The sequence below is a fragment of the Dama dama genome, chromosome 8 (genome assembly GCF_033118175.1).
Source record: "Dama dama isolate Ldn47 chromosome 8, ASM3311817v1, whole genome shotgun sequence".
Classification (NCBI taxonomy): domain Eukaryota; kingdom Metazoa; phylum Chordata; class Mammalia; order Artiodactyla; family Cervidae; genus Dama; species Dama dama.
In genome coordinates, this window is record NC_083688.1 from 9596223 (window position 1) to 9623279 (window position 27057).

The 27057-nt window shown below is 54.4% G+C and overlaps 1 protein-coding gene across 1 annotated transcript; it reads left to right on the plus strand.

The window, feature by feature from the left end:
* Positions 1 to 672: 672 nt before the first annotated feature.
* ZDHHC18 (zinc finger DHHC-type palmitoyltransferase 18) lies at positions 673 to 26909 on the plus strand. Its single transcript, XM_061148304.1, has 8 exons — positions 673 to 1026; positions 5411 to 5571; positions 19813 to 19962; positions 21589 to 21726; positions 21854 to 21902; positions 22397 to 22499; positions 23957 to 24069; positions 24952 to 26909. Exons 1-8 carry the CDS (start codon positions 710 to 712, stop codon positions 25067 to 25069), a joined length of 1149 nt encoding a protein of 382 aa, XP_061004287.1. The 5' UTR covers positions 673 to 709; the 3' UTR covers positions 25070 to 26909.
* Positions 26910 to 27057: the final 148 nt, after the last annotated feature.

A 27057-nucleotide genomic window follows, 5' to 3' on the forward strand; every position in this document is an offset into this window, starting at 1 on the left:
GAAAACGAATACACCCTGAACTCTTGAAAAACACTGGGGCCCTGTGACATCCACCCCCCATCAGGTGATAGGAAAGCTGGGTCTGGGTCCAGATTGCAGAGCTGGGTGAAGCGGGCAGAGACGTGCCGCACAGACTCCTCGGGCACTTTGAAGTTCACGACAGTAATTAACAGGCCGCTGGCCTTCCAAGCAGATTATGTCCCTAGCCCACCCCTGCCGGCCCTGGAGATGCCTGTCCGGTGAGTCTTCAGAGATGGGTGGTGAAGCCTGGCCCTGGAAATCCAGATTGCCAGAAATAGATCACCTCTCAAATCTCGGCGCTCGGCACGGTGTCCGGCACCCAGGGGACGCCCAACAAATGGTCAGACTGCAAAAGAGCAGAGAGTCCTGGAGCGCGCCTCCGCGGCCGTGTCCTCTTGCGGCAGCGATCCGGGCAGCGGGGGATGGGGTCGGGGCCCTGCGGCGGGTCAGGACCGGGCCGCCGAGCGGCCGGAGCGCCATCCCGGGCCCGGTCGGAGGGGGCGCTGCGGCGGGAGGCCGCGCGGAGCGGGGCGGGGCGGGCCGGCCGAGGGGCCGCCCCCTGCGAGCGAGCGCCGCGCGCGCCGCCGCCGCCGCCGCCGTCCCCGCTACCATCTCCTCCGCTCGGCCCCGGTCCCCGTGCGGCCCGGCCGGCCCGCGGGGCGCGGAGCCCAGGTCCGCGGCCGGCCGCATGAAGGACTGCGAGTACCAGCAGATCAGCCCCGGGGCCGCCCCGCCGCCCGCCTCCCCCGAGGCGCGCCGCCCCGGCCCCGCCTCGCCCCCCGGCCCGGGCCCCGGGCCCCCGCCGCCCGCCACCGCGCCGCGCTGGAGCAGCAGCGGCAGCGGCAGCGGGAGCCTCGGCCGCCGCCCGCGGCGCAAGTGGGAGGTGTTCCCGGGCCGCAACCGCTTCTACTGCGGCGGCCGCCTCATGCTGGCCGGCCACGGCGGCGTCTTCGCACTCACGCTGCTGCTCATCCTCACCACCACCATCCTCTTCTTCGTCTTCGAGTGAGTTCCGCGGCGCCCCACTGCCCTCCTCGTCCCCGCCCCGCCCCCCGAGGCGCCGCGTACCCTCCGGTGCCCGTTGCCCCCTGCCGCTCACCTCACCTTCCCCAGGCCGTGATGGACACTCCAACTCCTCTGGTCGCCTGCAGGGCACCCCGTCTTTTTCCATCTCCCCGATTCTCCACCCTTTGCAGCACCTGCCAGGCACCCTCCTTTCCCAGCCCCTCCTTGGCCGTCATCTTCCCTGTGCCTCTCCGAGTCTGCCCTCAGGCCTCTCCCGTCTCCTTGCTTATCCCCCATCTGTCCTTCCTGGTCCCCTCCAACACTCCCAGACTCGGCATCTCCCCCGTGCCCATGTGGATCATCATCTCAGCTGGTCCCCTCGTCCCTGCCTGCCAGCCGCCTCATCCCGGCCCTTCCCTTAGTACCCCCTCCTTCCCTGACACTCTGCCTTTGCCAGCTTCTGGCCAGGAACACCACCCTCCCCCATGTCCCTCCAGGACGCCCATCCTTTCTGCCGTCTCAGAAGCTGCCCCAGGCCTCTGCAGCTCCTCACCTGTCCTCTGGACTGTCTCTTGCCACCAGCTTTTTTCTGACCCCTCTAGGCATCTTATCTCTGTATCCCTTCCAGACAACTTCTGAATATCTTCCTTGGCCTCTGGCTATATACTCTCACCTCCAGTTTCCCCAGCCACCTTCCCTATTCCCTCCAGGGTCCCCTGGTCATCTCTCTACTCTCAGACCCGACCCCCTCACTTTCCCCTCAGTGGTTCTCACCCTAGACCCTCACCTATCTTTGGGCCTCCCAGACCTCCCCTTTCCCCTTCAGCACCTTCCTCAGTTTCTCCAGAGCTTTCTGCTCTTCCCTCTGCCTCTTCTGGTCCCCCAGACATCTCCCAGGCCCCTGCCCCCACCTCCTGACTTCCTGGCTTTGTTTCCCTTCCCAAGACTCCAGAGCACCTTCTGGCTGGTTCCATAGCAGGAACAGCTGCAGCGTCTTGTTATTTTTCAAGAGTTCAGAGTATTTCTGTGTGACAGGTCATATTTGCCTCCGTGGGCATTTGACCTCTTCATGTCCCCAGTGACCTGGTACTGGCCCACACAGGTTCTCCATTTTAGGGATGGAGGAAGGGACGTACCAGGTCACATCTTTGTATCAGAAGTTTTCCACTGTACCCTTGATCTCCAGCTTGAGCTGCCTGCTCCCTGATTTCCTTGCATGCTCACACACTCGCGCTGCCTGAGTCCCACCTCTCCCTCCTCCGCTGCCCATCCTTCTTTGTGGTCTTACTCAGTTACCCAGGTGGTCAGGAACACCATCTCTGCAGCCCGCAGAGCGAGTTCAGATCTTAGCTCCACCAGGCACTAAGTGAGTGACTTCGGGGCATCGCTTTGCTTCTCAGACCCCAGTTTCCATATCTATAAAGCAGGATTTATGACACTACCCACCCCCTCAGGGTGTCACGAGGATGACATGAATCTAGGCACGTAAGCTTTTAGCTGTTAATAGGTGTTTAGAGCTGGCTGCTGCTATTACTTGTCATCACCAGAAAACCCTTCCCAAGGGCCATGGTTGGGCTGCCGCAAAGACACGAGCCCCGAGGTACCCTTTCAGCTGCCAGGTCCTGTTTCTGCAACCTTGGGCTTCCCCTTGAAGCAAGATGAGGACTTTCTACAAATTAGGTTCTCCCTTTCAGCTTGCCTTTCTGACTCAGGGTGGATAAAAAGTTCTGGACTAATGAGCAAGCAGAAGCTCTGGGGAAGCTCCCCCAGCCCCCAGCACGGCCCCTGGGCTGAGTTTCAGATCCACCTCCTTGAGCCGGCCCATGTGGGTCCTTTGAAAGTGCCTTTTCCAGCCTCCCTCGGGCTCCACCAGGTCCTTCCAGCCAGGGCCGTAGCTGAAGCAGGAGGAAGTGGTGCTTGCTCAGGCTGGCCCCTGTGACCCTGTAGTGTGGGATTTGGTCCGTTCAGAATCAGGACTTCCTCTGGGCTGAGGGGATGTCTTCATGGGTGCCAGGCTTGTCCCCAGAGAGGGAGCAGCAGCGAGGACTTCTGGGTTCCAGGAGGGCTGGTAGAGCATCTCCTCTTTGTCTCTGCTCCTCCTCACCTGGACTGGTGGCGTTGGCAAGAGGGTCCGGGTTTGGGCCGAGAGCTCACCTGGGCCTGGACTGGGGTAGGGGCTCAGTCGGGGCCCCGCATAGGGGAATGCTGTCAGTGAGGGCCTGGAGGCTGAGAGGACTCTCCCAGGGCTCTCAGCAGGGACCTTTCCTGCTGTGAATGGTGTTCTCTTCTGTTGGGTTTGAAGCAATATTGCACAGGCGTCCCAGCTTCTGCCCTGCTTCCTGCCCAGCGCAGCAACCAGAGGGCTCCTTTAATTCCACGTCAGATCTAAATATCCCGTGGCTCTCTAGATAAGAGCCGGAGCCCTGGTGATGGCTTCCTCCCTGTCCTGTCCCCTCCCACTGTCCCTGTGCCCTCCCTCCCAGGCATGCTGGCCAGCGTGTGCACGCCAACCTCAGGACCTTTGCACGGTTTGAGATATCTTTCCCTTAGAGAGCCACCTGGCTCCCTCCCACACTTTCTCCTGTCCTTCCCTGACCATCCCTATAATAGAGGCAACTGCGCCCCAGCCTCCTGTCACTTCAGCCCTGACTTATTCTCCAAAACACTTACCTCCATCTGACATACGGTACTTATGCTTTTTGTTAGCTTCTTGCCTCTCTCTATGAGAACAGGAATTTATTTTCACTGTTGTACCCAGAGTGCCAAAAACAGGGCTTAGTATGTAGTAGGCACTCGATACAGTAACTATTTTACAGTACAATAGAAAATATATGTATTTGTTGAATGAAATGGACAGAACACTTGCTGGGAACCTGGAGACCCCCATCCTGCTATTGCCTGGTTGGGTGACTTGGGGTCCTCCCTCAGTAAAACCAGGGGGCCAGGACTTGCTGTCTCTGAGGGCTTTGCAAGTCTCAAACTTCAGGCCTTCTCCGTCGCCCAAGAAGTCTAGTTGTACGTGAACATTTTTGAGTTGTCACGTGGGTGACATGAGGGCCCAGCTCCGTTTGAGGCTCAGACCGGGGACCACTGATGTATTTGGAGCAGCACGTGGCCCCCTGGGAGCCCTTCGTTTTGGGTCTCTGCTCCTGAAGGGAAGGGTCTCTCTGGAGGCCAGAACCTCTGACAGGGGAGGCTCCAGAGTCAGTGTAGATAACCCACAGGTTTGTTCCTGCTGCTTCGCCGGCTCCTGGAACCTGGGCTGACTCAGGCCTCCCAGCGGCCAGTCATCCCCAGATAGTAGTTTCTCAGCCCACCAGGGGCCACTCTGGCTCTGGGACGGAAGGCCATGTAGGACGGTGGTTAATAGTATGAGTGGGCCTCAGCATTAGACCCATGCTCGCGCTGTTGGGGCTCACCAGGGTCAGGGGGCCTGATAGAACCGAGCCGGGATGCCAGTCTTTGGGTGACAGGGGCAGTGGCTGGACCAGGCTCTTCCCTCAGCCCCCCTTTACCTGGCAGACCCGACTCATTCAGGTCCTAGCTCAGGCTTTCTCTCCTCCAGCCAGTCTTTCCTAACTGTTCTGCTACTTCCCCCTTCCCCATTATAACATGCAAACCCTGTGTGGCAATTCTTTGTTTACGTGTCTGTTTTCCCCACTAGACTGAGCCTCATTGAAGGAGCAGGGGAACTCTTGTCTTACTCACAAGCAGCCATAATCCCTGCTGCTTGTTAAAGGTATTGCCTTTAAGGCTGGAATTGTGTTAGTTACTCAGTCGTGTCTGACTTTTTGCGACCCCATGGACTGTAGCCCACCAGGTTCCTCTGTCCGTGGGATTTCCCAGGCAAGAATACTGGAGTGGGTTGCCATTTCCTTCTCCAGGGGATCTTCCCGACCCAGGGATTGAGCCCCGGTCTCCTGCATTGCAGGTGGATAAGCACCTGAGCCACCAGGGAAGACTGAAAAGACCTCAGTAAACACATGTGGCGTGACCGAAAAAATGAGTGAACGTTGTCATGGATGAGTCATCTCAAGTGACAGTCCAGTTCATTGGTGATGGCTGCCTGAAGCTCTGTGTGTAGAAGGATTCAGAGGTTGCAGCCAAGTGCAGGGGTTGAGTGCCAGGACCTATTGGTCACGTCTGCCAGGCACTGAGGGAGAAAGGGCAAGGATCAATTAGTGATGTCTGCTCTAGGCACGGAAGGGCAGGGCGTAAGGACGTAAGGGTGTGTGGCTACACTCACCCAGGGGCCGTACCTCTGCATCCGTTCAGGACCATGGTGGTGGTTACTGGGATGACAACGCCTGCCTGGCGATGCAACCCTGTGCCCCAGGCAGCCCCCGGGGTATCTGCTCACGTCTCTTTCCCTCTCTTTTTCCAGCTGTCCTTTTTTGGCCCGCCACCTGACCCTCGCCATCCCCATCATTGCTGCCATCCTGTTTTTCTTCGTCATGAGCTGCCTGCTGCAGACAAGTTTCACCGACCCCGGAATCCTGCCCCGAGCCACCGTCTGTGAGGCAGCCGCCCTGGAGAAACAGATCGGTGAGGCTCCTGCTCCAGCTGCGGCTGTTCCTGCAAACTGCACCTTCCTTGATGTGAGAGGAGGCCTGATTTTCTCTTCTCACAGTGTGCTAGGCTCTGGGGGTCTGGGGGCGAGCAGGGCCAGCTGGAGCTGATGCTAAGAGTGTAAGAAGCAGAGGATAAGCAAGTGAGCATAAGCAAGAAATACCTGCATGGGAGGGCTGGTGTTGGCAGCCGGACAGTCCTGAGTACTTACAGGAGGCCAGGCTCTGTGTTCACCTCTGTATATGCATGATCATATTTAATCCCCTGGTAATCCCATGAGGCAGGTACTGTTGTTGTTCTCCTTTTACTGATTAATTACCTTGGGTGTCTCAGAAGTTAAGTAAATGGTCACAAGTCACAGAGTAAGTGGAAGAGCCCAAATAGGACCCTAGGCACTCTAACCAGAGACCCTGCTCTTAAAAATTCATACACACTTATTCATTCACTCCTCAAACATTTACTGAGCCCCTACTACGTGCCAGGCACCTTTTCTAGATACAGTAGCAAACAAATCCGATGATAATCCCTGTCTTCTTGGAGCTGACATTCCAGTGGGAGGAGAAAGACAGTTAACCAACATCTAGGCTGTGACACAGAGAAGGAAGCTCGGGGAGCCAGGGTGAGAGCTCGGGGAGGATGTACAGTTGTAAATAGGGGGGTGGAAGGCCTTGTGAAGGAGCTGATCTCCGAGCAAAGACACAAAGACCCGCAGAGATGAGGGGTTGAGCCGCCGCTGCTGTCTGAGGAGAGCTCGCTGGGGTGGGGGGTGGGCTGGTCTAGATGAGGTGGTCAGGCTGGCCCTCAGGAGGAGGTGACACTTGAGATGAGCCAGTCACATGTGGCCTGGACACAGTACAAGCAGAAGCTGGGAGCGGCGAGCAGACTGCTGTGTTCGAGGGGCGGCAGGAAGGCCAGCATGGCTGCAGAGGACCTGTGCTGGCAGCACCCAGGTGGCCCTTGGCCTCCCGGAGGCGCTGCCCAGGTTGCCCCCCCAGATGGCTGGGCACCGCCGGCGCCAGGCCTTAATCTCAGCCTGCTCCACCCTGGCTTCTTCCTGCTGAGCAGTGACGTGGATGGTTGCACACCTCGGGGGTTTCCGGTTGTGGTTGGCTCCTTCCCCTAACAGGGTGACTCTCAGACAGACTTTTAAATAAGCACCCAGCTGCCTCTGAAGAGCTCTGGCAGCCTGCGAGGGGCAGAGCCCTGCGGCATCCATCCTGGAAGTCTCTCCACTGATGCTCTGGAGCGGCTCGGGAGGCAGGGGGCGAGGGCATGCTCACCCACGCCTGTCTGTTCTTTGTCTCCTCCCGCTGCCCTGGCCTGTCCTCAGCCACACCCTTGGTTGCCTTCTTCCTCGGCCTGCATCCAGCTTCCTTCCTTCTCGCACCCCTGGGCCGCTTGCCACTCAGCCTCCCAGCGTCCACCATTCCAGTGTCCCAGGTCTGACCCGGCAGCTGGTTGCAGGCAGCCCCGTTTCTCCTCCCTCCAGGTCAGGGCTAATGAGGCCGGATTAATGTCCGACTCAGCCTGGGCCTTGGAGGTCTGGCTGCCTGGTGTCCTCCGGCCTCCCTGTGAGCTGTTTGGGTTGTACTGACCAGGATAATCCCCAGGTTCGGGGAGAGCCTGACTGTGCTGAGTGTGTCCCATCCTTTATTCCTACAGATCCTTGCAGCTATGAGGCTGGCTGGGCTGCTACAGAAACTGAGGCAGGGGGTCCCACGGCCCCGGAGCCTCGATTCCCAAATCCTCTGTTTTCTCCTCTGGGATGGTGGCCAGGACACATCCCATTCTTCCACGGGCACATGCTGTTTGTTATTAGGTCTCAGTTCAAGTGTCTGGGAAGCCTGCGTGACCCAGTGGGGCCATACCTTTGTCGTACCTTCCCAGAGCTTCTGGCCCTGGGTCGTTTCAGAATCGTCAGGCAGGCCCAGCAGTCTTTCCTGGGTGGTGAGTGTGTTGTTCACTTTGTCTGCATGTGGGGGTTGAATGCATCAGCTTCTGTGAGGCCCTCCTTGCTTCCCTCAGTAGCCGGTGGAAAAACGGTTGGAATGTCTCCCAGTTAGATGTCATCAGTTTGGCCATTCATGTGTCAATTCTGTATGCTGACTTCTGACTGCTGGGAGAGGAGGCACGGAGGTGGGGGTGGGGGGTATGAATCTGATGTGAACCCTCCTTCTGGGGATCTCCAGGCTTGCTCAGTCCCTGGGGGAAGCCCCGTCTGGCCGCCACAGGTGAGATCGGGCTTTGGAAGAGGATAGAAGGAACCAGGAGTGTCTTGTGCTGAGAGGTTTCGGGGAGGCTTCCTGGAGAGGCTTCCATGAGCCAAACCCTGCAGTGTGAGTGGACTTCAAACATAGGAAGGTGTGTGAGGGGAGCCCCCCGTGTCAGTGGGGCCTGAGGAGAGGACAGTGGTACAAAGGGGCCGGTGTGGATTCTGAGCAGGCAGTGTTAGCTGGACACAGGGGTGCTTCGGAGAATTTGGAGCATGGGGTGGAGACAGTCTTGTGGACCCCTGAGTGTCAGGGTTGGAAACATCCCTTTGAGAACAGTTGCCCAGCCTGGAAGGTGCCACCTTTGGGGCCTTTGAGTTCTGAACTTGAGCTGGCGGCTTTTCCTCAAGGTGAAACATATTTTCTTAAAAAGGACCAAAGTCACTGAGCCTTTTCAAAAAATGTTTATTTACTTTTAATCGATCGATGATTGCCTTGCAACATGGGTTTGGTTTCTGTCATACATCAGCATGAGTTAACCACACGTGTACCTATGTGCCCCCGCTTCTTGAGTCCCCCCCCCCCCATTCTCACTCCTCTGGGTCACTACAGAGCGCAGTTTGAGTTCCCCGAGTCACAGCAGACCCCCACTGGCTGTCCCTTTAGCGGTGGTCGTGGAGAAGGTGGTGGCGGCCAGAGCCGTGGAGAGCCCACCAGGTCTTGGCCCGCGCTGTCACTGAGCCTTTTCGAGAAGGTTGGGGGCTGACTCTGAGGCGGGTGATGTTGTTTATATAAACATGAGCTGGTCACTGGGGCCCTGCATCCGTGCAGACAGTGTGACCTTCTCGCTTTGGCCCCATAGACAGCAATTCCAGCCCCACCGGATCTGGCTCGAGGGCTCCCACCCTTTAAGGACCGTCTGGGGTGGGGTGGCCAGCGCCTCACAGTTTGCCCAAGACGGTCCCTGTTTTAGCGGTGGAAGTCTGGGGAAACCCCAGAGGCTCAGGCCGACGGGGCTGATGGGCCAGCCTGGTCTGAGCCCCTGAGTTGACAGCCGGGGAGGCCGGCATCTGGACCACCTGCAGGCTCTGGGCAGGTGGAGAAGAGGTAGGAGGCGGCAGCATTGCTCCTGAAAGCCCCCAGTGTGATGGGAGGTCATGGAAACACCCGAATCCGGGTGACAGACACTCCCCTCGCCACGGTTACAGCTCACACAACAGAGACAAGCCACACGGCAGGTCACAAACCACATCCTGTCTGTCTCCAGGATGTCTCCCGTGGGGTCCTTCTGAAGCCCACTGCCCCGGGGAAGACACAGCTCATTGTCCACCCCAACTGGCCCAGTGCTCCACTGACCACTCTCCCTTCGGTCACGGTTGTCTCTCCAAGGTCCACGTTAGACCCCGCCCCCAGCCCAGAACGTGGGTCGCTCCCCAGTGCCCTCAGCCCCATTTCCTGAAGGTCGGCCATTGACGTACAACCTGAGTGGTTTTTGCTCTTTCGGCATCTCACCTTGGTACCCTCCTTTATTTAGAGTTTTCCTGTAAATGGCTTGCTTTTAGATGTATTTTTCCATGGGAAAATGTGTATCACTCCTGTTAGCAGAAGCCACTTGCTCCAAGTAGAAGATAATCATAAGGACAAAAGCGTAACAGTGTTACAGAATTCTTGGTGGTTACAGTTGCCTGTGGAAAGCAGTTACTTTGAGGCCTGTGAGGAAGGCTTGTGAGCTGAGACCTTGCCCTGGATGGAGTCAAGGCGTGAAAGAGAATTGAAAGTGGGAATGCCTTTTCTCATCATGTGATTCAGTGCTGCTTAGTGTCATGACCAGGAAACACCGTCTCCCGCCTTCCTGAAAGCTCGCCCCCTGAGGCGCGCTGGCCTTCAGAATCAAGGCGGGCTCCGGGCCGCCTTCCCTCCTCACCTCCTTCCACTCCCCAGCTCCCCAGCCGCACCACATGCTCCTGCTTTGACTCTCGGGGTCCCCTCTGCTGCTGTGCTCTGACCCCCACCCCAAGAGCCTGAGGTCTCTGTCTTTCCCATTTTCCCATCCATTGCAGCTTCTTCATCCCTTCTTGCTTTCTTTTCTTTTAAATGTTTATTTTTTAATTTATTTGTATATTTGCGCCGGGTCTAGGTTGCAGCACGCAGGATCTGTGTTGCCCCTATTGGGATCTTTTCACTGCTTGCGAGCTCATAGTTGCAACATAGGGGATCTCAGTTCCCCACCCAGGGATCGTCCCCTGCATTGCAAGGCGGATTCTCAGCCACTGGACCACTAGGGAAGTTCTTCTCATTGCTTTCTTGAATGCTGCCTCTTGCCTCCCACCCCACGTATTCCACTTTGTCTCATGGTGTTGAGTACAGACACTGGTAACACCATTGATTGATCATCCCTGGGTTACATCTTTCCATCGCTCATTGGCATCATCATCTGATAAGGTCAATACTGCCATCACCCAGCGAGGAGGTTGAGCAGCTTCCTCCAAATCACAGGCTAACAAGGGGCCAGGCCAGGTTTCACAATAAGGTCACACTGGTCCCAGAGTCATTGCACTTGACTCAGTGCCTCCTGCACTGACTCTGTAATTATCCACCTCTCCTGCTCACTCTGTCCCCAGGCCAAGCTCTTTCTGTATCCCCAGGCCTGCCAGGAAGCCTATGGGGCTCCATAAACCTCTAGCAGGAACAGAACTGGTCAGGCGGAGATTACAGTGACCCCGGTGCTCACAGCCTGGCTGCCCTGGCTGACGTCACTCCTGGGAGCTGGGTACCCACAGCTGTTTCCTCCGCAGGTGGGGCATCGGGAGGGCAGCGTCAGGGCCCAGCAGGGCAGATAGAGGTGCTCAGTCTCCCCTCACTAACACCTCCCAGTAGCTCATGGCCAGCCCCAGGGGCCTCCCCGCCAGCCATGGGGCTTCAGTCTCAGCTCCAGCCATTCATGCTCACCCTGCAGAGCTGGGGCTGTGTGTCTTTGGGGCTGGGGTTGGGGTGAAGAGACCCAGCGCAGGCCCCCTGGTCAAGAGAAAGGCATGGGAGATTCGTTTCCTTCTCCCAGCCATGTAGCGAGAAGGAGCCTCCCACTCATTACCACGTCCGGGGGGGCTTTAGTTTCCCCCCTGGGGGTGCCTTTTACTTCCTGGGGCAGACTCTGTGCCAGACAGAGCCCTGGAGGAGATCTTAGATTCCCGCAGGGCAGGGCTTCTTCGTTCATTTCTGCAACAACTGTTTTCTGCACTGAGTAACAAAGCAACCACATTTACTCACCTCTGTGTACTTACCCCTATTTCCCTTACCCGCAACCCTGGGCCTTGTGCAGTAACTTGTCATCACAGATGCTGGTGTCTGGAAGAAGGGACAGATGAATGCCCTGGAGGACAAGGGTTCTAATTTCAGCCCCACCTTGTACTGGTGGAGTGCAGTCGATAAAACTCAGGCACACGTCCCAGCCCAGGGTGTTTGGGTACAAGTGAAACAGGGAATGTCCACGTGCTCTGAAAGTGGTTTTCTTCTGCTGAAAGTGAAGAGGCTTGAGCCTTGTGGTCGGCGTGGTTAGTGGCCTTGGCTGTGGGCACTAACAAGCTACCACTGGTGACGGGTGCCCGGGGGAATGGGGTTGAGGAAGATTCTGAGGCCAGCTCCAGGGCAGCTGTTGGTCAGCACAGTCTGGCCTGAGAAAAAGCAAACAGTTGCTCGTCTTCCCCTACCCCACGTGGGGCTCAGCCCTGTAGCAGCATGCCCACAAGGCCTCCTTTGCCCCGTCTGGGACCCTGCAGTTGGTGACCTTACTCAGCATCTGGGGGCACCTTTGTACTAGTGTGGCCCTTTTTCTTCTTCTCCACCTTCAGCTCCCAGGAGCCTGAAGACGCTGGGTGCCCAGAGCCTCACTTCCTCTTTCTCAGAGTCCTAGAGAGGAGGGGGCCTGGCTGCTGGAGGCCAACGCATGCTGCCAGGAGTTCTCTTCCTGCCCTGGGGAGAGGTGTGGGCTCCCCTCTGCCCTGGGAGGGCCTCTGGGAATCCAGTGAGGGGTCCAGGAACTTTGCTCTTGGTCCCTGAAGAGGGTCTGTGGCTTTCTTCACTCACAGCTGGGTTGTGTTGTCAAGTCTCTGCATAAATCAGTTTGGAATGTAGTGTTCCACAGAAACAACACTAGTGATAGTAATGGCTAGTGTTTATTAAGCTCTTGCCAGCTGCTTGACACTTTGCTAAACCCACTTGATGAATTCTCGCCTGATCATCCTAACAGCACTAGGAGGTGGATTCGATTATGGCCCATTTTCTTTTTCAGCAGATGAGGGCACAGAGAAGTTAAGCGACTTGATACACATCACACAGCTAGTAAGCGATTGGGCCAAGATTCATACCCACATGCCTGTCTGGCTCCAAAGCCTGTATCCAAGTCTGGGAGACACCAGTGGGCAGGGGCAGGCACTGGGACCAAGGGCCTGAGGAACAGGATTATTGTTGAGTTTGCAGCAGAATCAACAGCTTTGGGAGGAGCTGGGGAGTTCCATACCCTGCGTGTCACAGCCTGAGCTGTTTGTCAGGACCGAGGCTCCTGTGAACCCAGTGCTCTGCTCAGGGCTGCCCTCCCAGCCTCTCACTCAGCCCTCACCATGGCTCTGTGAGAGTGAGACAGTCTTGTCTCCATTTTATGGATGAGGAAACTGAGGCTCAGAGAGGTGAAGGGACTTCCTAAAGTAGCAAGTGACTAGCAAAACCAAGATTCAAACCAGCGTTTCAGACTCCAGATCCTGTGCCTTGCTTGTTATTATTGTTCAGTTGCTCAGTTGTGTTTGACTCTGCGATCCCATGGACTGTAGCACGCCAGGCTTCCCTGTCCATCATCTCCTGGAGTTTGCTCAAATTTATGTCCATTGTCAGTGATGCCATCCGACCATCTCATCTTCTGCCTGCCCTCTTCTCCTTTTGCCTTCAGTCTTTCCCAGCATCAGGGTCTTTTCCAAATAAGTCAGTTCTTCACATCAGGTGGCCAAAGTATTGGAGCTTCAGCTTCAGCATCAGTCCTTCCAATATTCAAGGGTTGATTTCCTTTAGGATTGACTGGTTGGATCTCCTTACAGTCCAAGGGACTCTCAAGAGCCTTCTCCAACACCACAGTTCAAAAGCATCAGTTCATCGGCGCTCAGCCTTCTTTGTGGTCCAACTCTCACATCCGCATATGACTACTGGAAAAACCATAGCTTTGACTAGATGGACCTTTGTTGGCAAAGTAATATCTCTGCTTTTTAATACACTGTCTAGGTTTGTTAAAGCTTTACTTCCAAGGACCAAGTGTCTTTTAATTTCATGGCTGCAGTCACCATCTGCAGTGATTTTGGAGCCCAAAAAAATAAAGTCTGTCACTGTTTCCATTGTTTCCCCTTCTATATGCCGTGAAGTGATGGGACCAGATGCCATGATCTTCGTTTTTTGAATGTTGAGTTTTAAACCAGCTTTTTCATTCTCCTCTCTCACTTTCATCAAAGGCTCATCAGTTCCTCTTTGCTTTCTGCCATTAGGGTAGTGTCATCTGCATGTCTGAGGTTATTGCTATATCTCCTGGCAATCTTGATTCCAGCTTGTGCTTCATCCAGCTCAGCATTTCGCATGATGTACTCTGCATAGAAGTTAAATAAACAGGGTGACAATATACAGCCTTGATGCACTCCATTCCTGATTTTGAACCAGTCAGTTGTTCCACGTCTGGTTCTAACTGTTGCTTCTTGACCTGCATACGGATTTCTCAGGAGGCAGGTAAGGTGGTCTGGTATTCCCATCTCTTTAAGAATTTTCCAGTTTGTTGTCATCCACAGAGTCAAAAGCTTTAATGTAGTCATTGATGCAGAAGTAGGTGTTTTCCTGAAATTCTCTTGCTTTTTCTGTGATCCAACGGATGTTGACAATTTGATCTCTGGTTCCTCTGCCTTTTCTAAATCCAGCTTGTACATCTGGAAGTTCTCAGTTCACATACTGTTGAAGCCTATCTTGGAGGATTTTGTTCATGATCTTGCTTAGCACGTGAAATGAGTGCTATTGTGTGGTAGTTTGAACATTCTTGCTGGCCCTCATGAAAACAGCTAGTTGTAAGTACTCACCAGGGCTTCCCAAGTGGCGCAGTGGTAAAGAATCTGCCTGCCAGTGCAGGAGACACGGGTTCGATCCCTGGGTCAGGAAGATCCCCTGGAGTGGGAAATGGCAACCCACTCCAGTATTCTTGCCTGGAGAATCCCCATGGACGGAGGAGCCTGGCAGGCTGCAGTCCATGGAGTCGCAAAGGGTCGCACATGACTGAGTGTCTGAGCACACACTCAAGTGTTTACCGAGTGCCAGTTCCTTTACCTGTGCTATTTCCGATCCTTCTCGCTTTTCAAGGTAGTCATCATTATTTGTCTGCTTTGACAGATGCAGGTTCACAGAGATTAGGCAGCTTCCCGGAGGGCACCAGCTCCTACGTGGGAGGGTCAGGGTGTAAGCTCCAGGCCCGCCTGCGTCTCTGCCCCTTGCCTGCTGCCTCTCGGGTCCTAGGCCCCGGGACTGCCTGTTGGTCTGACTGTCTCTGCTCTCAAGTGACAGAGGGTCCAGCTGGGGAGACAGTGTACACACAGCGGTCCTGTCACAACTCAGCACAGAGTCAAGAACGTGTTCTATGCTCTGTGTGAGGCTCCTGTGGTCAGAGAGGCTGCTGCTGAGGCCCATGAGTCCTGCTGAGCAGAGGGAAGGGAGGCCCGGCTGCAGCATGGGGGGCAGGAAGCCAGGGCAGGGTGGCGGGAGCAAAGCTGGAAACGGAGGTTGAGCCCAACTGTGGAGGGCCCTGATATCAGGATGGAAAGTTTGCCTTTATCCTGGTTTTTTTTGTTGTTGTTTTAAATCCTGTTTTTTTGTTTTTTTTTTAGGGGAGGCCAGTGAAGGGTTTCTGAGCTGGGAAGTGAGTTGAAAGGGGTTATTTAGGGGAATGTGATGGTGTGTGCCCGGCAGGTTAAAAGGCAGTGGGACGGGGAGCAGGAGTCTTTTGGGGGTGCTGTTCCATAATACCGGCCTGGGCTGGGATGGGGGTTGGGAGTGGAGAGGAATGGGTGATGAAGAAAGAACCTGACCAGACCTAGTGACTGGCCAGGCCCAGATGAAGGAGAAGGAAGGATCTGCACGGGGAACTCCCAAACTGGGTTCCTCTGGCTCAGTCACTCACTGGCTGTGTGACCTCGGACAAATCCCCTAACCTCTCTGGGCCTCTTTTCTCATCTGTAAGCTGAAGGAGTGAGAGCAGTGGCATCGGGTATCTGCTGGGGGCCGGGGGCTGTGTTACATGCTCTCCGAGGTGCCTTTCAGGCCTTGAATTGTGCCATCAGAAATAAGGAACCAGGCAGGGAAGAATAACACTCATTGTGACACTTGCAAATTTACAAAAAGACCTCAAGCCCTAGCTTCAGGAACTTGGATTCTCATCTTGATTCTGCCACTGTGTGGCCTTAGGCAAGTCACTAGCCTCGCTGGAAAGGCTCCTAAACTGTAACCTGGAGATTAAGATGATAACTTCACCTCCTGGGACGTTAAAGAGGAGAATATATGCAAAGTGCTTAGCATACAATAGCACTCAGTGACCTGTTCTCATTCCCTTCTTTCTCTCAGTAGTTCTATGAGCTGATAATAACAGTGTATACATTTTTTTAATTCATTTTTATCTGGCTGGATGGGGTCTTAGTTGCAGTGCGTGGGATCTTTGGTCTGTCACGCGATCCCTCTCATTGTGGTGCGCGGACTCTCTAGTTGGTGGCGTGCAGGCTCGGCAGTTGTGGTGCGCAAGCTTAGTTGCTCTGTGGCGTGTGGGGTCTAGTTCCCCGACCAGGGATGAACCTGTGTCCCCTGCATCACAGGGTAGATTCTTAACCACTGGACCACCAAGGATGCCCCCAGTGTACACGTCTTAAGCATTTGCTTTGTGCGTCTTCACGTGCATTACAATAGCCCTATGGGGTAAGTACCCTTATTCCCTTTCAGTGATCACGGAAACAGAGGCAGAGAGGTTAAATGATCTGCCTTGTCACACATCTCGCAAATGGCATCATCAGAAGAAACCCAGCTAGTAAGAGGTGAAGCTAGGATTCATGTCTCATTCTCCCTGTTATTCCCATTTTACAGATGAGAAAACTGAGAAAAATTCATTTGACTGCAACTTCACACACAGCCTGTGGCAAAACTGAGTTTCAGAGTGTGTCTGTTAGCCTCAAACCCCCTGCCTTAACCATACTGCCGTTACTAAGGAAGAGATGCTTCAATGCTTAGTTCCACTTTAAACATGCCACAGTTGAGGTGGTGCAGAGACAGCCTAGCGAAAGTCTCTTTGGTAGCTAAGAATGTGAGACACGAATCTGCTTCAGTGATACATACCAAGCGCCTGGAATAGTGCCTGGCACATGGTAGGCACTCAGTAAGTAGTCAAACTGGGAGCAAGTGGCCGAAGTAGAGATATTATTGGGAGTCAATCCCGTGGAAGTGATGGCTGGAAACATAGCCAAGGGCTGGGGATCCCAGGCGCCCCTGTGACTCGGAATTCCATCTGGGGAGGAGCCGCTGCTCTGGGGAACACTGGTCCTCTTGGCCTGGAGTACCAAGAGGCTCCCTGAGTAGCTCTGTGGGTTTTGATCTAGGTTCAGCACCCTGTTCTGCCAGCAGATCCACCATGTGACTTTGGACAAGTTACTTTCTGTTTTCTTTTTCCTTTTTCTTAGGCTTTTACTGAAGTATAACGGGTTTGCCAAAAGTGTACAGCTCATAAGTGTTCTGTTTGTTGAGGGTTCACAATTGGAACACACACATCTAATTAGCACACCCAGACCAAGAAACAGTGCTGGAGCCCCCCTTGTTCCCTTTCCAATCGCTGTCACCCCTCCCCCCGCAAGGGGTGGTCCTGACTTTTAACACCATAGATTACTTTTACCTGTTTGTGAACATTTGTGCGCCTACGCATTTGTGATATTCATTCATATTGTTGTGTATAATTAAGGATCATTCATTCTCACTGCTGTATAGAATGCCATTGTATGAATACACTACATTTTTTTTTCTCCGTTCTACTATTGATGGGAGTTTGGGTTGTTCCAGATTTTGGCTATTTTGAGAATTGTTGCTAAGAACAGTCCTGCACTTGGCTTTGGTGCACTTCAACTCATGTGCATTTCTGCTGGGAAAACACCTCTGAGTGGGACTGCTGGGCTGCACATGCTGAGCTTTGGTAGTTAGCGCAGAACTGTTGTCTAAAGTGGTCAGATGAGATTTTGAGTTGTTGTACATTTTTGCCAACACTTGACAGAGAGATATATATATATATATTTTTTTTTTCATGTTCGCCGTTCTGGTGCATATGTACTGGTAGCATATTGTGGTTTTAATTTGCATTTCCCTGATGACTAATGAGTATGAGCACTTTTTCATGTGTCTATTAGCCATTTGAACAGCTTCTTTTATGAAATGCCTGTTTGAATCTTTTGTCCGCATTCAGATTCAGTTGTCTGATTTTTTTCTTACTGACTCATAAGACTTCTTTATAGACTCTGGATACACATCCTTCGTCCTTTGTCAGATAAACATACTGCACATATCTTCTACTACTCTGAAGGTCGTATTTTCATTCTCAATAATCTCTTTAGATGGATAGGAGTTCTTAATTGTGATAAAATGCTGTTTATCAAATTGTTCTTCTATGATCAGTTCCTTTGTGTCTTATTTAAGAAGTCTTTGTCTACGCCAGAGTCATGAAGCTGTTCTGTTTTTATTTTTCTTTTTTTTAAATCCAAAAAAGCTCAATACGGTGCTTGTATTGAGCACCGTAGTCCATCTGGAATTGAGTTTGTATTAAGTGGGAGGCAGGGTTACAGTAATATGTGTGCTCAGTCATGTCCAACTCTTTGTGACCCCATGGACTATAGCCTGCTAGGCCCCTCTGCCTATGGAATCTTCCAGGCAAGAATACCTGAGTGGGTAGCCATTCCCTTCTTCAGGGGATCTTCCTAATCCAGGGATCAAACCTGCGTCTCCCACACTGCAGGCATTCTTTACTACTGCACCTCCCGGGAAGCTCTTCTAACAGTTACATCCCCCCCCGCTCCCCCATTTGTGTATCCAGTGGATCCCGCATTGTTTTATCAGGAAGAGACCATCTTCCTCCTTGGCCCTGTGATGTTGCCTTTGTCCCGAATCACATGATCATATACATGTTAGGCCTGTTTCTGGAGTCTGTTCTGTTCCACTGGTCAGCATTTCTGCCCTTGTGCCCAAACCAGGCTGTCTTAAGTACTTAGGCTTTATCATAAGTGTTAATGTCTTGCTGTATAAGACCTCTAGCTTTGTTCTTCAAGAGTTCCTTGGCTACTCTATTCATTTGATTTCTATATGAATTTTAGAATGAGTTTGTTAATTTCCACACATACACACAAAAACCCCAACTGAGATTACGTTGAATCTAAAAATTAATTTGGAGAGAATAAATTGTTTTCTAATACTGAATCTGCCAACCCATGAATATCATATATCTCTGCATTTCTTTTTCTCTTAAAATTTTTATTATGAAAAATTTCAAACGTTCAGAAAAGTGGGAAGAATTAGTATGACAAATTTGTATAAATTCACCAACTAGATTAAATAGTTGTTACTAGTGTGTCAGATGTGTCACACAAACATATATGTCATATTAAACCATTTCATAGTAAATTATACACATAGTAAAATATTCACTTACCCCATAAATACTTCAACATGTATCTCCAAGGTTTAAGGATAGCCTCCTCCATAATGACAATTCTATTATCCCATCTGGGAAAATTAATGGCTCCCAGATTTTTAATCTGTAGTCATTTGTTCCCCCTGCTCTCCAAATTTCTTTTGTTGCTGTGTTTTGTCCTATTTTTTAATAATTTTATTTATTTATTTTTTGGCTGCGCTGGGTCTTCATTGCTGCGCAGGCTTTTCTCCGGTTTCAGAGGCCAGGGGCTACTCCCTAGCTGGGATGCATCTCACTGCAGTGGCTTCTCTCCTTGCTGAGCACAGGCTCTCAGGCCCACGGGCTTCAGTGGTTCCAGCTCCCAGGCTCCAGAGCACAGGCTCACTCTGAGGCCTGTGGGGTCTCCCTGGATCAGGCAGGCAGATTCTTTACCACTGAGCCACCAAGGGAAGCCCCCTGTTTTGTTTTGTTTTTGAAAACAGGATCCATTCTAGGATCAAGCATTGCACTGGTTTCTCTCTCTTAAATCTTTTAAAATTTAGAAGCATCTCCCTTTTCCTTTTGTAAGCAACACTTTTAAAATATTCTTTTTTTGTCTGAAGTAGAGTTGAAATACAGTGTGACCCTGACGTTTGTCAGGGAGCAGGGCAGCAGGCTTGTAGACATCACACGTTCCGCATCTGATTGTTTCCTCCTAGCTTTGCTCTCACTGTGTTCTCTGGCCCTCCTGGAAGCCAGAACTTAGATCGAGGCTTGTTTGAAAGAACGTGAAAGTGTTAGTTGCTCAGGCATGTCCGAGTCTTTGCGACCCCCTGGACTGTCGCCTGCCAGGCTCCTCTATCCGTGGGATTCTCCAGGCAGGAATACTGGAGTTGCCAGTTCCCTTCTCCAGGGCATCTTCCTAACCCAGGGGTTGAACCCCGGTCTCCTGCATCACAGGTGGATTCTTTACAGTCCCTGGTGGGTGAGAATCTAAGGATGCAAATAAAGCTCGCTAAGATGTTTAGATGCAGATAAAGCTCACCAAGCCTTCCCAGGTCTCCCTCTCTGAAAGCCCTCCCTGAAGTGGCACGTGAGCAGGCGTGTGAAGCTTCTCCACAGCACTTGGCACGCAGCACGTCTCGGTGGGTGGTCACAGCTCTCCATGCCCTTGGTAGCCATCTTGCCCTAATGTTTGTCCCCCCAAAGCAACCTCCCTGAAGCTTCTCTCGTCCTGGCCGGGCAGCACTGGCTCCCCCCTCCCCCTGGACAGGGCTTGGCCATCCCGCATCTGTCTCTCTCTCTTCTCAGACAACACAGGCAGTTCCACGTACCGGCCGCCCCCGCGGACCCGGGAGGTGATGATCAACGGGCAGGTGGTGAAGCTGAAGTACTGCTTCACCTGCAAGATGTTTCGGCCGCCCCGGACTTCACACTGCAGTGTCTGCGACAACTGTGTGGGTAAGTGGGAGGCAGCAGAGAGGGGGGCGCGGGCAGTCCTGAGAGGGATGGAGCCCTGGAGATTGGGAGTCGCTTGTGGGCGGGTGGGGGGCATCTGGGCAGGAAGTCTGGTTCCCTCAGATTGGCTCTGACTGAAGAGGGGCTGCGGGGAGGGGCCCTGAATGTGACCAGTGGTATCACGGCTTCGGCCCGGGAAGGGGGGATTCCTCCCCTAGCTCTGAAGTGGACATAGAGACGCCTGAACCCTCCTCCCAGCTGTTGGCCTGGTCCTCAGCAGGTCCAGGGTCCAGAGTCTGGACCATGACATTCTAGACATGTGGCCCAGGCCAGCTCTACTGAAAGTCTCGGGGTTTGGACTGACAGAAATCTGGGAACTGAGGAGTTCATGCCAGTGAGGTGGAGAGGGTGGAGCTGGGACTGGAAGCTAAGCTCCTGACCCACGACTGCCGTGGTTGTTGGGGAGCCAGAGGCTGCCTCGTCCCCCCTCGCCGCTCTCTGGAGGCCCGGCAGCTCTGACGGGGGCCCAGGGTGTGCCTCTGGGAGGGTGTTGTAAGGGAGAGGCTATGCGAGAGGACCCAGGCGAGCTGAGCCGTGGTGACTGTGCACAGTCCCCAGGGCGGTGAGCTCATGACGCTAGCTCAGCACTCCCTCGCCGCGGAGCCGTGGGGAGCACCCGGACGGCAGGCCGTGCAGTGGGTGACTCAGTGGGTGTCGCTCCTCCCTGAGAATCTGCCCCACCCACCCTCTGTGAAGGGCGCTGGCCCGGTGCAGGCCTGCGTCGGGCTTGTGACCCACATTCCCACAGGGGACTTTCTTCACCTGCCTGGGCGTGACCCCACCCCTGGGACACAGTGCTGGTGTGAGCTCAGCCCTCTGACTAGGCCTCCAACGCCGGTTCTCCACAAGTTACCTAGCAGGCCCGCCCCTCCCTGGCCCTCTATTCTAGAGCTTGGGAACAGGGGTCATTGGTTGTTGCCAAGGGGCCAGGATCGTAGGTGCCAAGTCCTTTCTGTGGGTCTTCTTCATACCAGACTCTGCCAGGCCCTGGGGTTCAGCCCAGGCCCTCGCATGGCGCTCACAGTGCAGCAGGGGTTACAATTTGTGCTTACTGTGTTCAGTCGCATCCGACTCCTTGTGACCCCATGATCTGTAGCCCACCAGGCTCCTCTGTCCATGGAATTTTCCAGGCAAGAATACTGTGGGTTGCCAGTTCCTGCTCCAGGGGATCTTCCTGACCCAGAGATCGAGCCCGATTGGCAGGCGATTCTTTACCACTATGCCACTTGGGAATGGGTTACAAGCCAACCTGTTAATTATAAATAAATAAATAAAAATATAAATAAGTATAAATAAATAAAACCGATGTAGGCAAAGTGCTGCAAAGGACAGGTGCTAGAGCAATGGGGCAAATAACAGGGGCCTCACCCTCTCTGAGGTTGAAGGAGAACTTTCTCAAGGATGTGGCCTTGCAGCCACGACACAGAGGAACCGGCGGGTGAAGGACCAGAGGCCAGGAATGTCGAGGAACTGAGAGTTGCATGTGGACAGAGCGAGGGGTGGGGTCACCCAGCCGTGGCGAGAGGCGTCTAAACACCCGGCGCTGACCTGCCTCCCTGGCCCTTCCAGAACGGTTTGACCATCACTGCCCCTGGGTGGGCAACTGTGTGGGGAAACGGAACTACCGCTTCTTCTATGCATTCATTCTCTCCCTCTCATTCCTGACGGCCTTCATCTTCGCCTGTGTGGTCACCCACCTGACGCTGCGTGAGTTAGGGGTGACGGTGGGCGTGGGGCGGGGCTGAGCGGGAGGGCCGGGGGCCAGCTCAGCCAGCTCAAGGGGCCGTGGTCACCGTCCCTTGAGCCATGCCCTCTCCTGTCTCTTCCTCCCCAGGCTCTCAGGGAAGCAACTTCCTCTCCACTCTGAAGGAGACACCAGCGAGATATCCTTTTGTCAGCAAGGGGGAGCCCTGGTGGGACCCAAGGCCCCTTCCCTGAGGCGGGTCCCCGCCCACGTCCTGTAAACAGAGGGCAATGGGTTAGAGCTGATGTTTGTTCTCTGGAATCCAGCGTGCCAGCTGCTCCTGTTCACCCCCAGGCTACAGCCCATTCTGAATGGGCTGTTGTGGGGCCAGAATTGCCAAGAACTCCCAGGAGCACAGACCCCTAAGACACCCAGCTCTCTGGACTGTGCCGTGTCCGTGACTCTGGTGTTTGAAACCCTCGCTTCTCTTTTCCATTCATTACCCTGGGCTTGTCCTGCCCTCTGGGGGCACCTGAACCCTCCTTGTGGCCCAGGAGGGGATCTGCTGAGATAGATGGTTACAAACTTACCTCCCTTCTGGGGGAGTAGCTGCACAGAGGGATGGGTGAGAGGGGCTGGTGAGGGAGGCTCCCCGCCCCAGTCCCCGTGTGGGTCCTTGACTGCGCTGCTCACTGTGCTGGAGTTGGTGATCTGCTTCTTCTCCATCTGGTCCATCCTGGGCCTCTCAGGGTTTCATACTTACCTCGTCGCCTCCAACCTGACAACTAATGAAGACGTGAGTAAAGGCTGGAGCAGCAGCTTATCCCCGGGCTGGGGGCAGGGCTGAGGGAGCCTGGGGCAGCCACAGTGCAGCCCTGACCCCCAAACTTCTGGGCAAATGTGGGCAGAGAGGCGAGGCAGCCCGGCATCTCCTTTCAGGGCTCAGGGCTGGGTTCTGGGGGACCCTGGGCAGGCCCCCGAGGTTGCTTTCTTCCTAACCCCAGCAGAGCAGCACTGACCCCATTGCTGTCCTTACATTTGGCCGGCTCATTACCATTTCCAGGGTTCTTTCAGTTTCCATTATCTCTTTGGGTCCTTTTGCCTCCGAGGCAGAAGGAACAGAGATGCTTTTTCTTCATTTGATGGCTGAGTGACTTGCCCCAGGTCACCAGCTGGAAAGGGACAGAGCCCGGGTTGCACTTGGAAGCTCAGGCTCACCATGCTGTCCTTGTAGACAGCAGCGATTCCACTATTCTCAGGGAGTCCTGGGGCTCTCTGAGGCATCCTTAGTGAGGGGGGCAGTCAAGACAGAAGCATGAAGCTCCATCAGCCTCCCCACTCCACTTGCTGCCTTGTAGATCTCTACCAACAAACCTTGTCTGTTGGAGCGCCCACTATGTGCTGAGCCCTGGGCCGGACCTGATCCCTCCCCTCCCATCCTTCCAAACAACAAAAAAGCAAATGAGAGCATCTGTCCCAGGGCCAGCATCTAATATTGCTCAGAGGCCCGTGGACCAACAGAAAATATGTTCCTTGACCTCAGCCTGTCATTTGGAGAAAGGGACTTAACAAGCATGACAGGGTATCACATGCTGGGTGATTGGTACAGAGCAGAAATGACATCAGCCAGCTTCTCCCAAGGTGATTTCCTGGGGGCTCTTTCTGCAGGATATCACTAGGGGTTAAGCAAAAAAGCGTGTCATGGCCAGATACATTTGGAAAACTCTACGGTAAAGTCAAGCCAGTCTCCTTCACTGCTGATCTCAGTGCCTTTGACAGCCGGCTCCATGGAGCTAGAGGGGGGCAAGTTTCATCTCATGCTCCGACAGGATTGCTGGAGTTCCCTGTTTTTCAAATGAGAACTGAGACTCAGAAGCGGTGCTCTGTCCGAGGTCACGAGCAAGTCTGTGGGAGAACCAGAGTTCACAGCCAAGTCAGCCTGAGCCCTGGGCCTTTGCACTAGCCTCCTTCCTAGGTGGCTGGCAAGAGAAAGAAAGATGCACCCTGAAAGCTTCCTCTGGAGGCTTCTCTTTGGCTCTGCTCTGACTTCTGTCTTGGTCAGAGCCGCCTCTTCTGGGTGCCCCCCCAACACCCAGCAGTCCCCCATATTCTCACGGAATGACTAAAGGGTATAGGCACATTCCCTCCAGTAGGCTAGCCAGAATTGGTTTCAGAATTTGCTGGTCTTCCCCAGCCTCTAGAACAGGGGAAATGAAGGGAGGTACCTGACCCAGAGCTCCTTCCTGCTTGCAGATCAAAGGCTCGTGGTCCAACAAGAGGGGTGGCGAGGCCTCTGTCAACCCCTACAGCCATAAAAGTGTCATCACCAACTGCTGTGCTGTGCTCTGTGGCCCTCTGCCTCCCAGGTAAGCCAGGGGGTGCGTGGGGGAGGTCACAGGGCCGGGCCTGGCCAGTGTGTGTGGGGGGGGTGGGCGGGGGTAGCTCTGTGAGTCTACTTCTCTCAAAGAGGTTCTGGAATCACTGACCTCCCCACACCAAAGATGCCCTCTGTCTATCATCCTCTGCTGTATGCATTCAGGGCACTTGTTGCAGAAAGGAATTCTGTAGAGTTGTAATTTGTACTCCTGTGTGCTCATTGTAGAAAAAATTAAGTACAAAACATTAGAAAGAGTGTTAGATATCACATGTAATCTTACTCCCCAGGGATAACCACAATGAATGTTGTGTCTACCTTGAGGGACTCTGCCATCCGCTGCTGATGCCTGGGCTGGGTGGAGCCTTGTCTTCCTCCTGGTGGCTCAGCTCTGCCGGGAAACGCCCCATCTGTCCGGACACCAGGGGGCGCCAGATGTCCAGATCGGGAGTTCAGTTGGATGCTGTGGGAGTGGGGTGGGGGTGGGGTAAGATTTCCCCACACCTTCCCCACCTCCTCCTGCCCAATATCCGATATACCTGTCACCCATCCTGCCCCTGGGGAGAGGATAGTAGGAATTGCAGGATCTCCCAATGCCCTTTCGTCCTTGCTCTTCTCACCTGCAGCTTGGGAGCCCGACAGAAAGCCAGACAGTCTGAATTAATGGTGGATAAATTCTGTGGCCCAAAGCCAGGTATCCAGAGTAGGGAGAGGACCCTTCCAGAAAGGAAGGGTCTCAAGCCGCCAACTTGAGCAGCCTTTCTAGGGCTGGGTCTTGCCTCATCTGGGAGATGGACCCAGCCATCCATTCCCTGGCCTCGAGCTGTGGTGTCAGGCAGGGCCCTCACGTGTCCCCCTCCTTGTCTTTTGGAAGCCTGATTGACCGGAGGGGATTTGTGCAGTCTGACACCGTGTTGCCCTCGCCCATCAGAAGCGACGAGCCAGCCTGCGGAGCCAAGCCCGATGCCAGCATGGTAGGAAGCCTCCCATGAACCGGGCTCAGTACTTGCCACCTGCTGGCCTGTCTGCTCCTCCGCACTCACCTGCCACCCTCCACACCTGCCAGGACCTCCTCCCCATTCCACCCGAAGGGAAGCAGAGCCGCCCAAGACTGCTTGAGTCTTTTCGTATTTATTTCCCACCCTGCGTGGCTTTCCCCACACTGTGCCATGGCTGTACCCTCTGCTCCCCAGACCAGGTTTACACAGCCGGGGGCCCTAAATTCCCCCAGCTGGTCAGTGGCAGGAGTGACAGGAGAGAGAGGCCAGGGCCCCTGAGGCCGCCCAGCGGACCACGCCAGGCCTCTGCCTAGCTGTGCCCTGTGTGTGAGGCTGCGGACTGAGTGTGATGCCTCCTGGGTAGGGCAGCTGCTGGGCCCTGCTGAGCCGGGGTCCGAGGGGTGAAGCCGGACCCAGGAGAAGTCGGCTCTGGACAGCAGACTGTCAGAGAGGATGCCTCTGGGGGCTGCTTGGGCGTCTGGGCCCCTTCCTTCTGGGATAGCCATCGTTCGTTCTTCCGTTTTTGTTTTTGTATGGAGTCGGCCAGTAGACTAGAGCTGGGGCTCCAGGTAGAGAGGGCAGAGTTGGGGGTGAGTGGAGGGAGCAGCCTGCGTCAGAGGAAGCCAAATCAGCCAGCCAGGCACCCGAGACCTCAGCTCCTGCATGATTCCTGGGCAGCAGACTAGGAAGGGGGCGCCTCACCCCCCTCTGCCCACGGAGGGTTCTCCAAGGGCCCAGCCTGGCCCCCCCAGCCCACCTCTCTCCCAGGTCAGGTCTGGGGATGGGCAGGTTTTACTCATGCTGGCAATACTTGAAACGGGTTTATTAATGCTGGGTATTTTGCACAATTTTATAGACCTTTTTTCTACATAGCATTTTTTATGGAAGAAAAAAAAAGTCAGCCACATTGCTATCTATGTAGTGCCAGGTGAAGGGTTATCAGAAGGCACCTTGGTTTTAATAAGTTTATTACAAGAGACCTTCTGGCTGTGAGTGTGTGTGTGTGTGCGCATGTGTGCTCTGGTATGAATGTGACTGGCTCCCTCACCCCCTGGGTTGCCTCACTCTCCGCCATCGCCCTTGGGTGCCAGCCGGTGGTGGCAGCAGCAGGAGCAGCCTGAGCCATGGGGACGGGGAGTGTGTGCGTTGGTCACAGGAGACCCCTGGGCTCCTGCTGCAGTCCAGCCCATCCTTCTTGCCCTCCTCCAAGGACCTCAAACAGTGGCTGGGACTCGGCCACCCAGCCCCCAGGTCAGGCTTCCAGCTGGGACCTGCCCAGACAGGCTAGGGCCTGGTCAGGTGGATGGGGTAATGGCTGTGGGGAGTGGCTGCCTTGCCACACCCCCTCCTCCGGGATCTTGACTATGGGACCCAGCGCCAGGGGCTAGAGCATGGCCAACTGAGGACCTCCCTCCAGGAAGGACCAGGGTGGGCTGAAATGAGTGAAGGTTGGCCTAAATTTGGGCCAGAAACTTAGAGGATGGCCCTCCTCTCCTGGGAGCGATAGTTTCTTGTCAAAATAGATAGGAAATTGTCCCTCTGTCCCCCTCCTTGGCCCTCTAAGAGGGCTGAAAAGGACATAGGAAGTCCCCGCACCTTGTCCTTCCTTGCTGCAGAGGCTGGTGGGTCACAGGCAGCTGAGAAGTCGCAACCACCCGGAGTCCCCTCTGGGAGAAACCACTTCGCCCCAGCCTCAGGGCCCTGGGCCCTCCCTGCTGAAGTGGGAGTGAGGGGTGGGGAGGAAGCTGGCTAGAGGAGGGGACTCCTACCTGCCTTTTATTTAAGCCAGTATTCTTTGTTCCTGCTTGTAATAAAATTTTTGTTTTTAAGAATTGATTTGCTTTGGTTTGGTTTTTGTTTGCTCTTTCTTTGCTGAGGCCCCAACTGGCAGCCCTCTGTTCTTTCAGCCAAACGTGGTCTTTCCTCTTCAGTTCAGTTCAGTAGCTCAGTCGTGTCCGACTCTTTGCGACCCCATGGACGGC

Coding starts and splice junctions, on each gene's coding strand:
- ZDHHC18 (XM_061148304.1), top strand. CDS start 710: ATGAAGGACTGCGAGTACCAGCAGATCAGCCCCGGGGCCGCCCCGCCG. Junction 21,903..22,396: donor CTGAAGGAGACACCAGCGAG/ATATCCTTTTGT, acceptor TGCGCTGCTCAC/TGTGCTGGAGTTGGTGATCT. Junction 22,500..23,956: donor ACCTGACAACTAATGAAGAC/GTGAGTAAAGGC, acceptor TCCTGCTTGCAG/ATCAAAGGCTCGTGGTCCAA.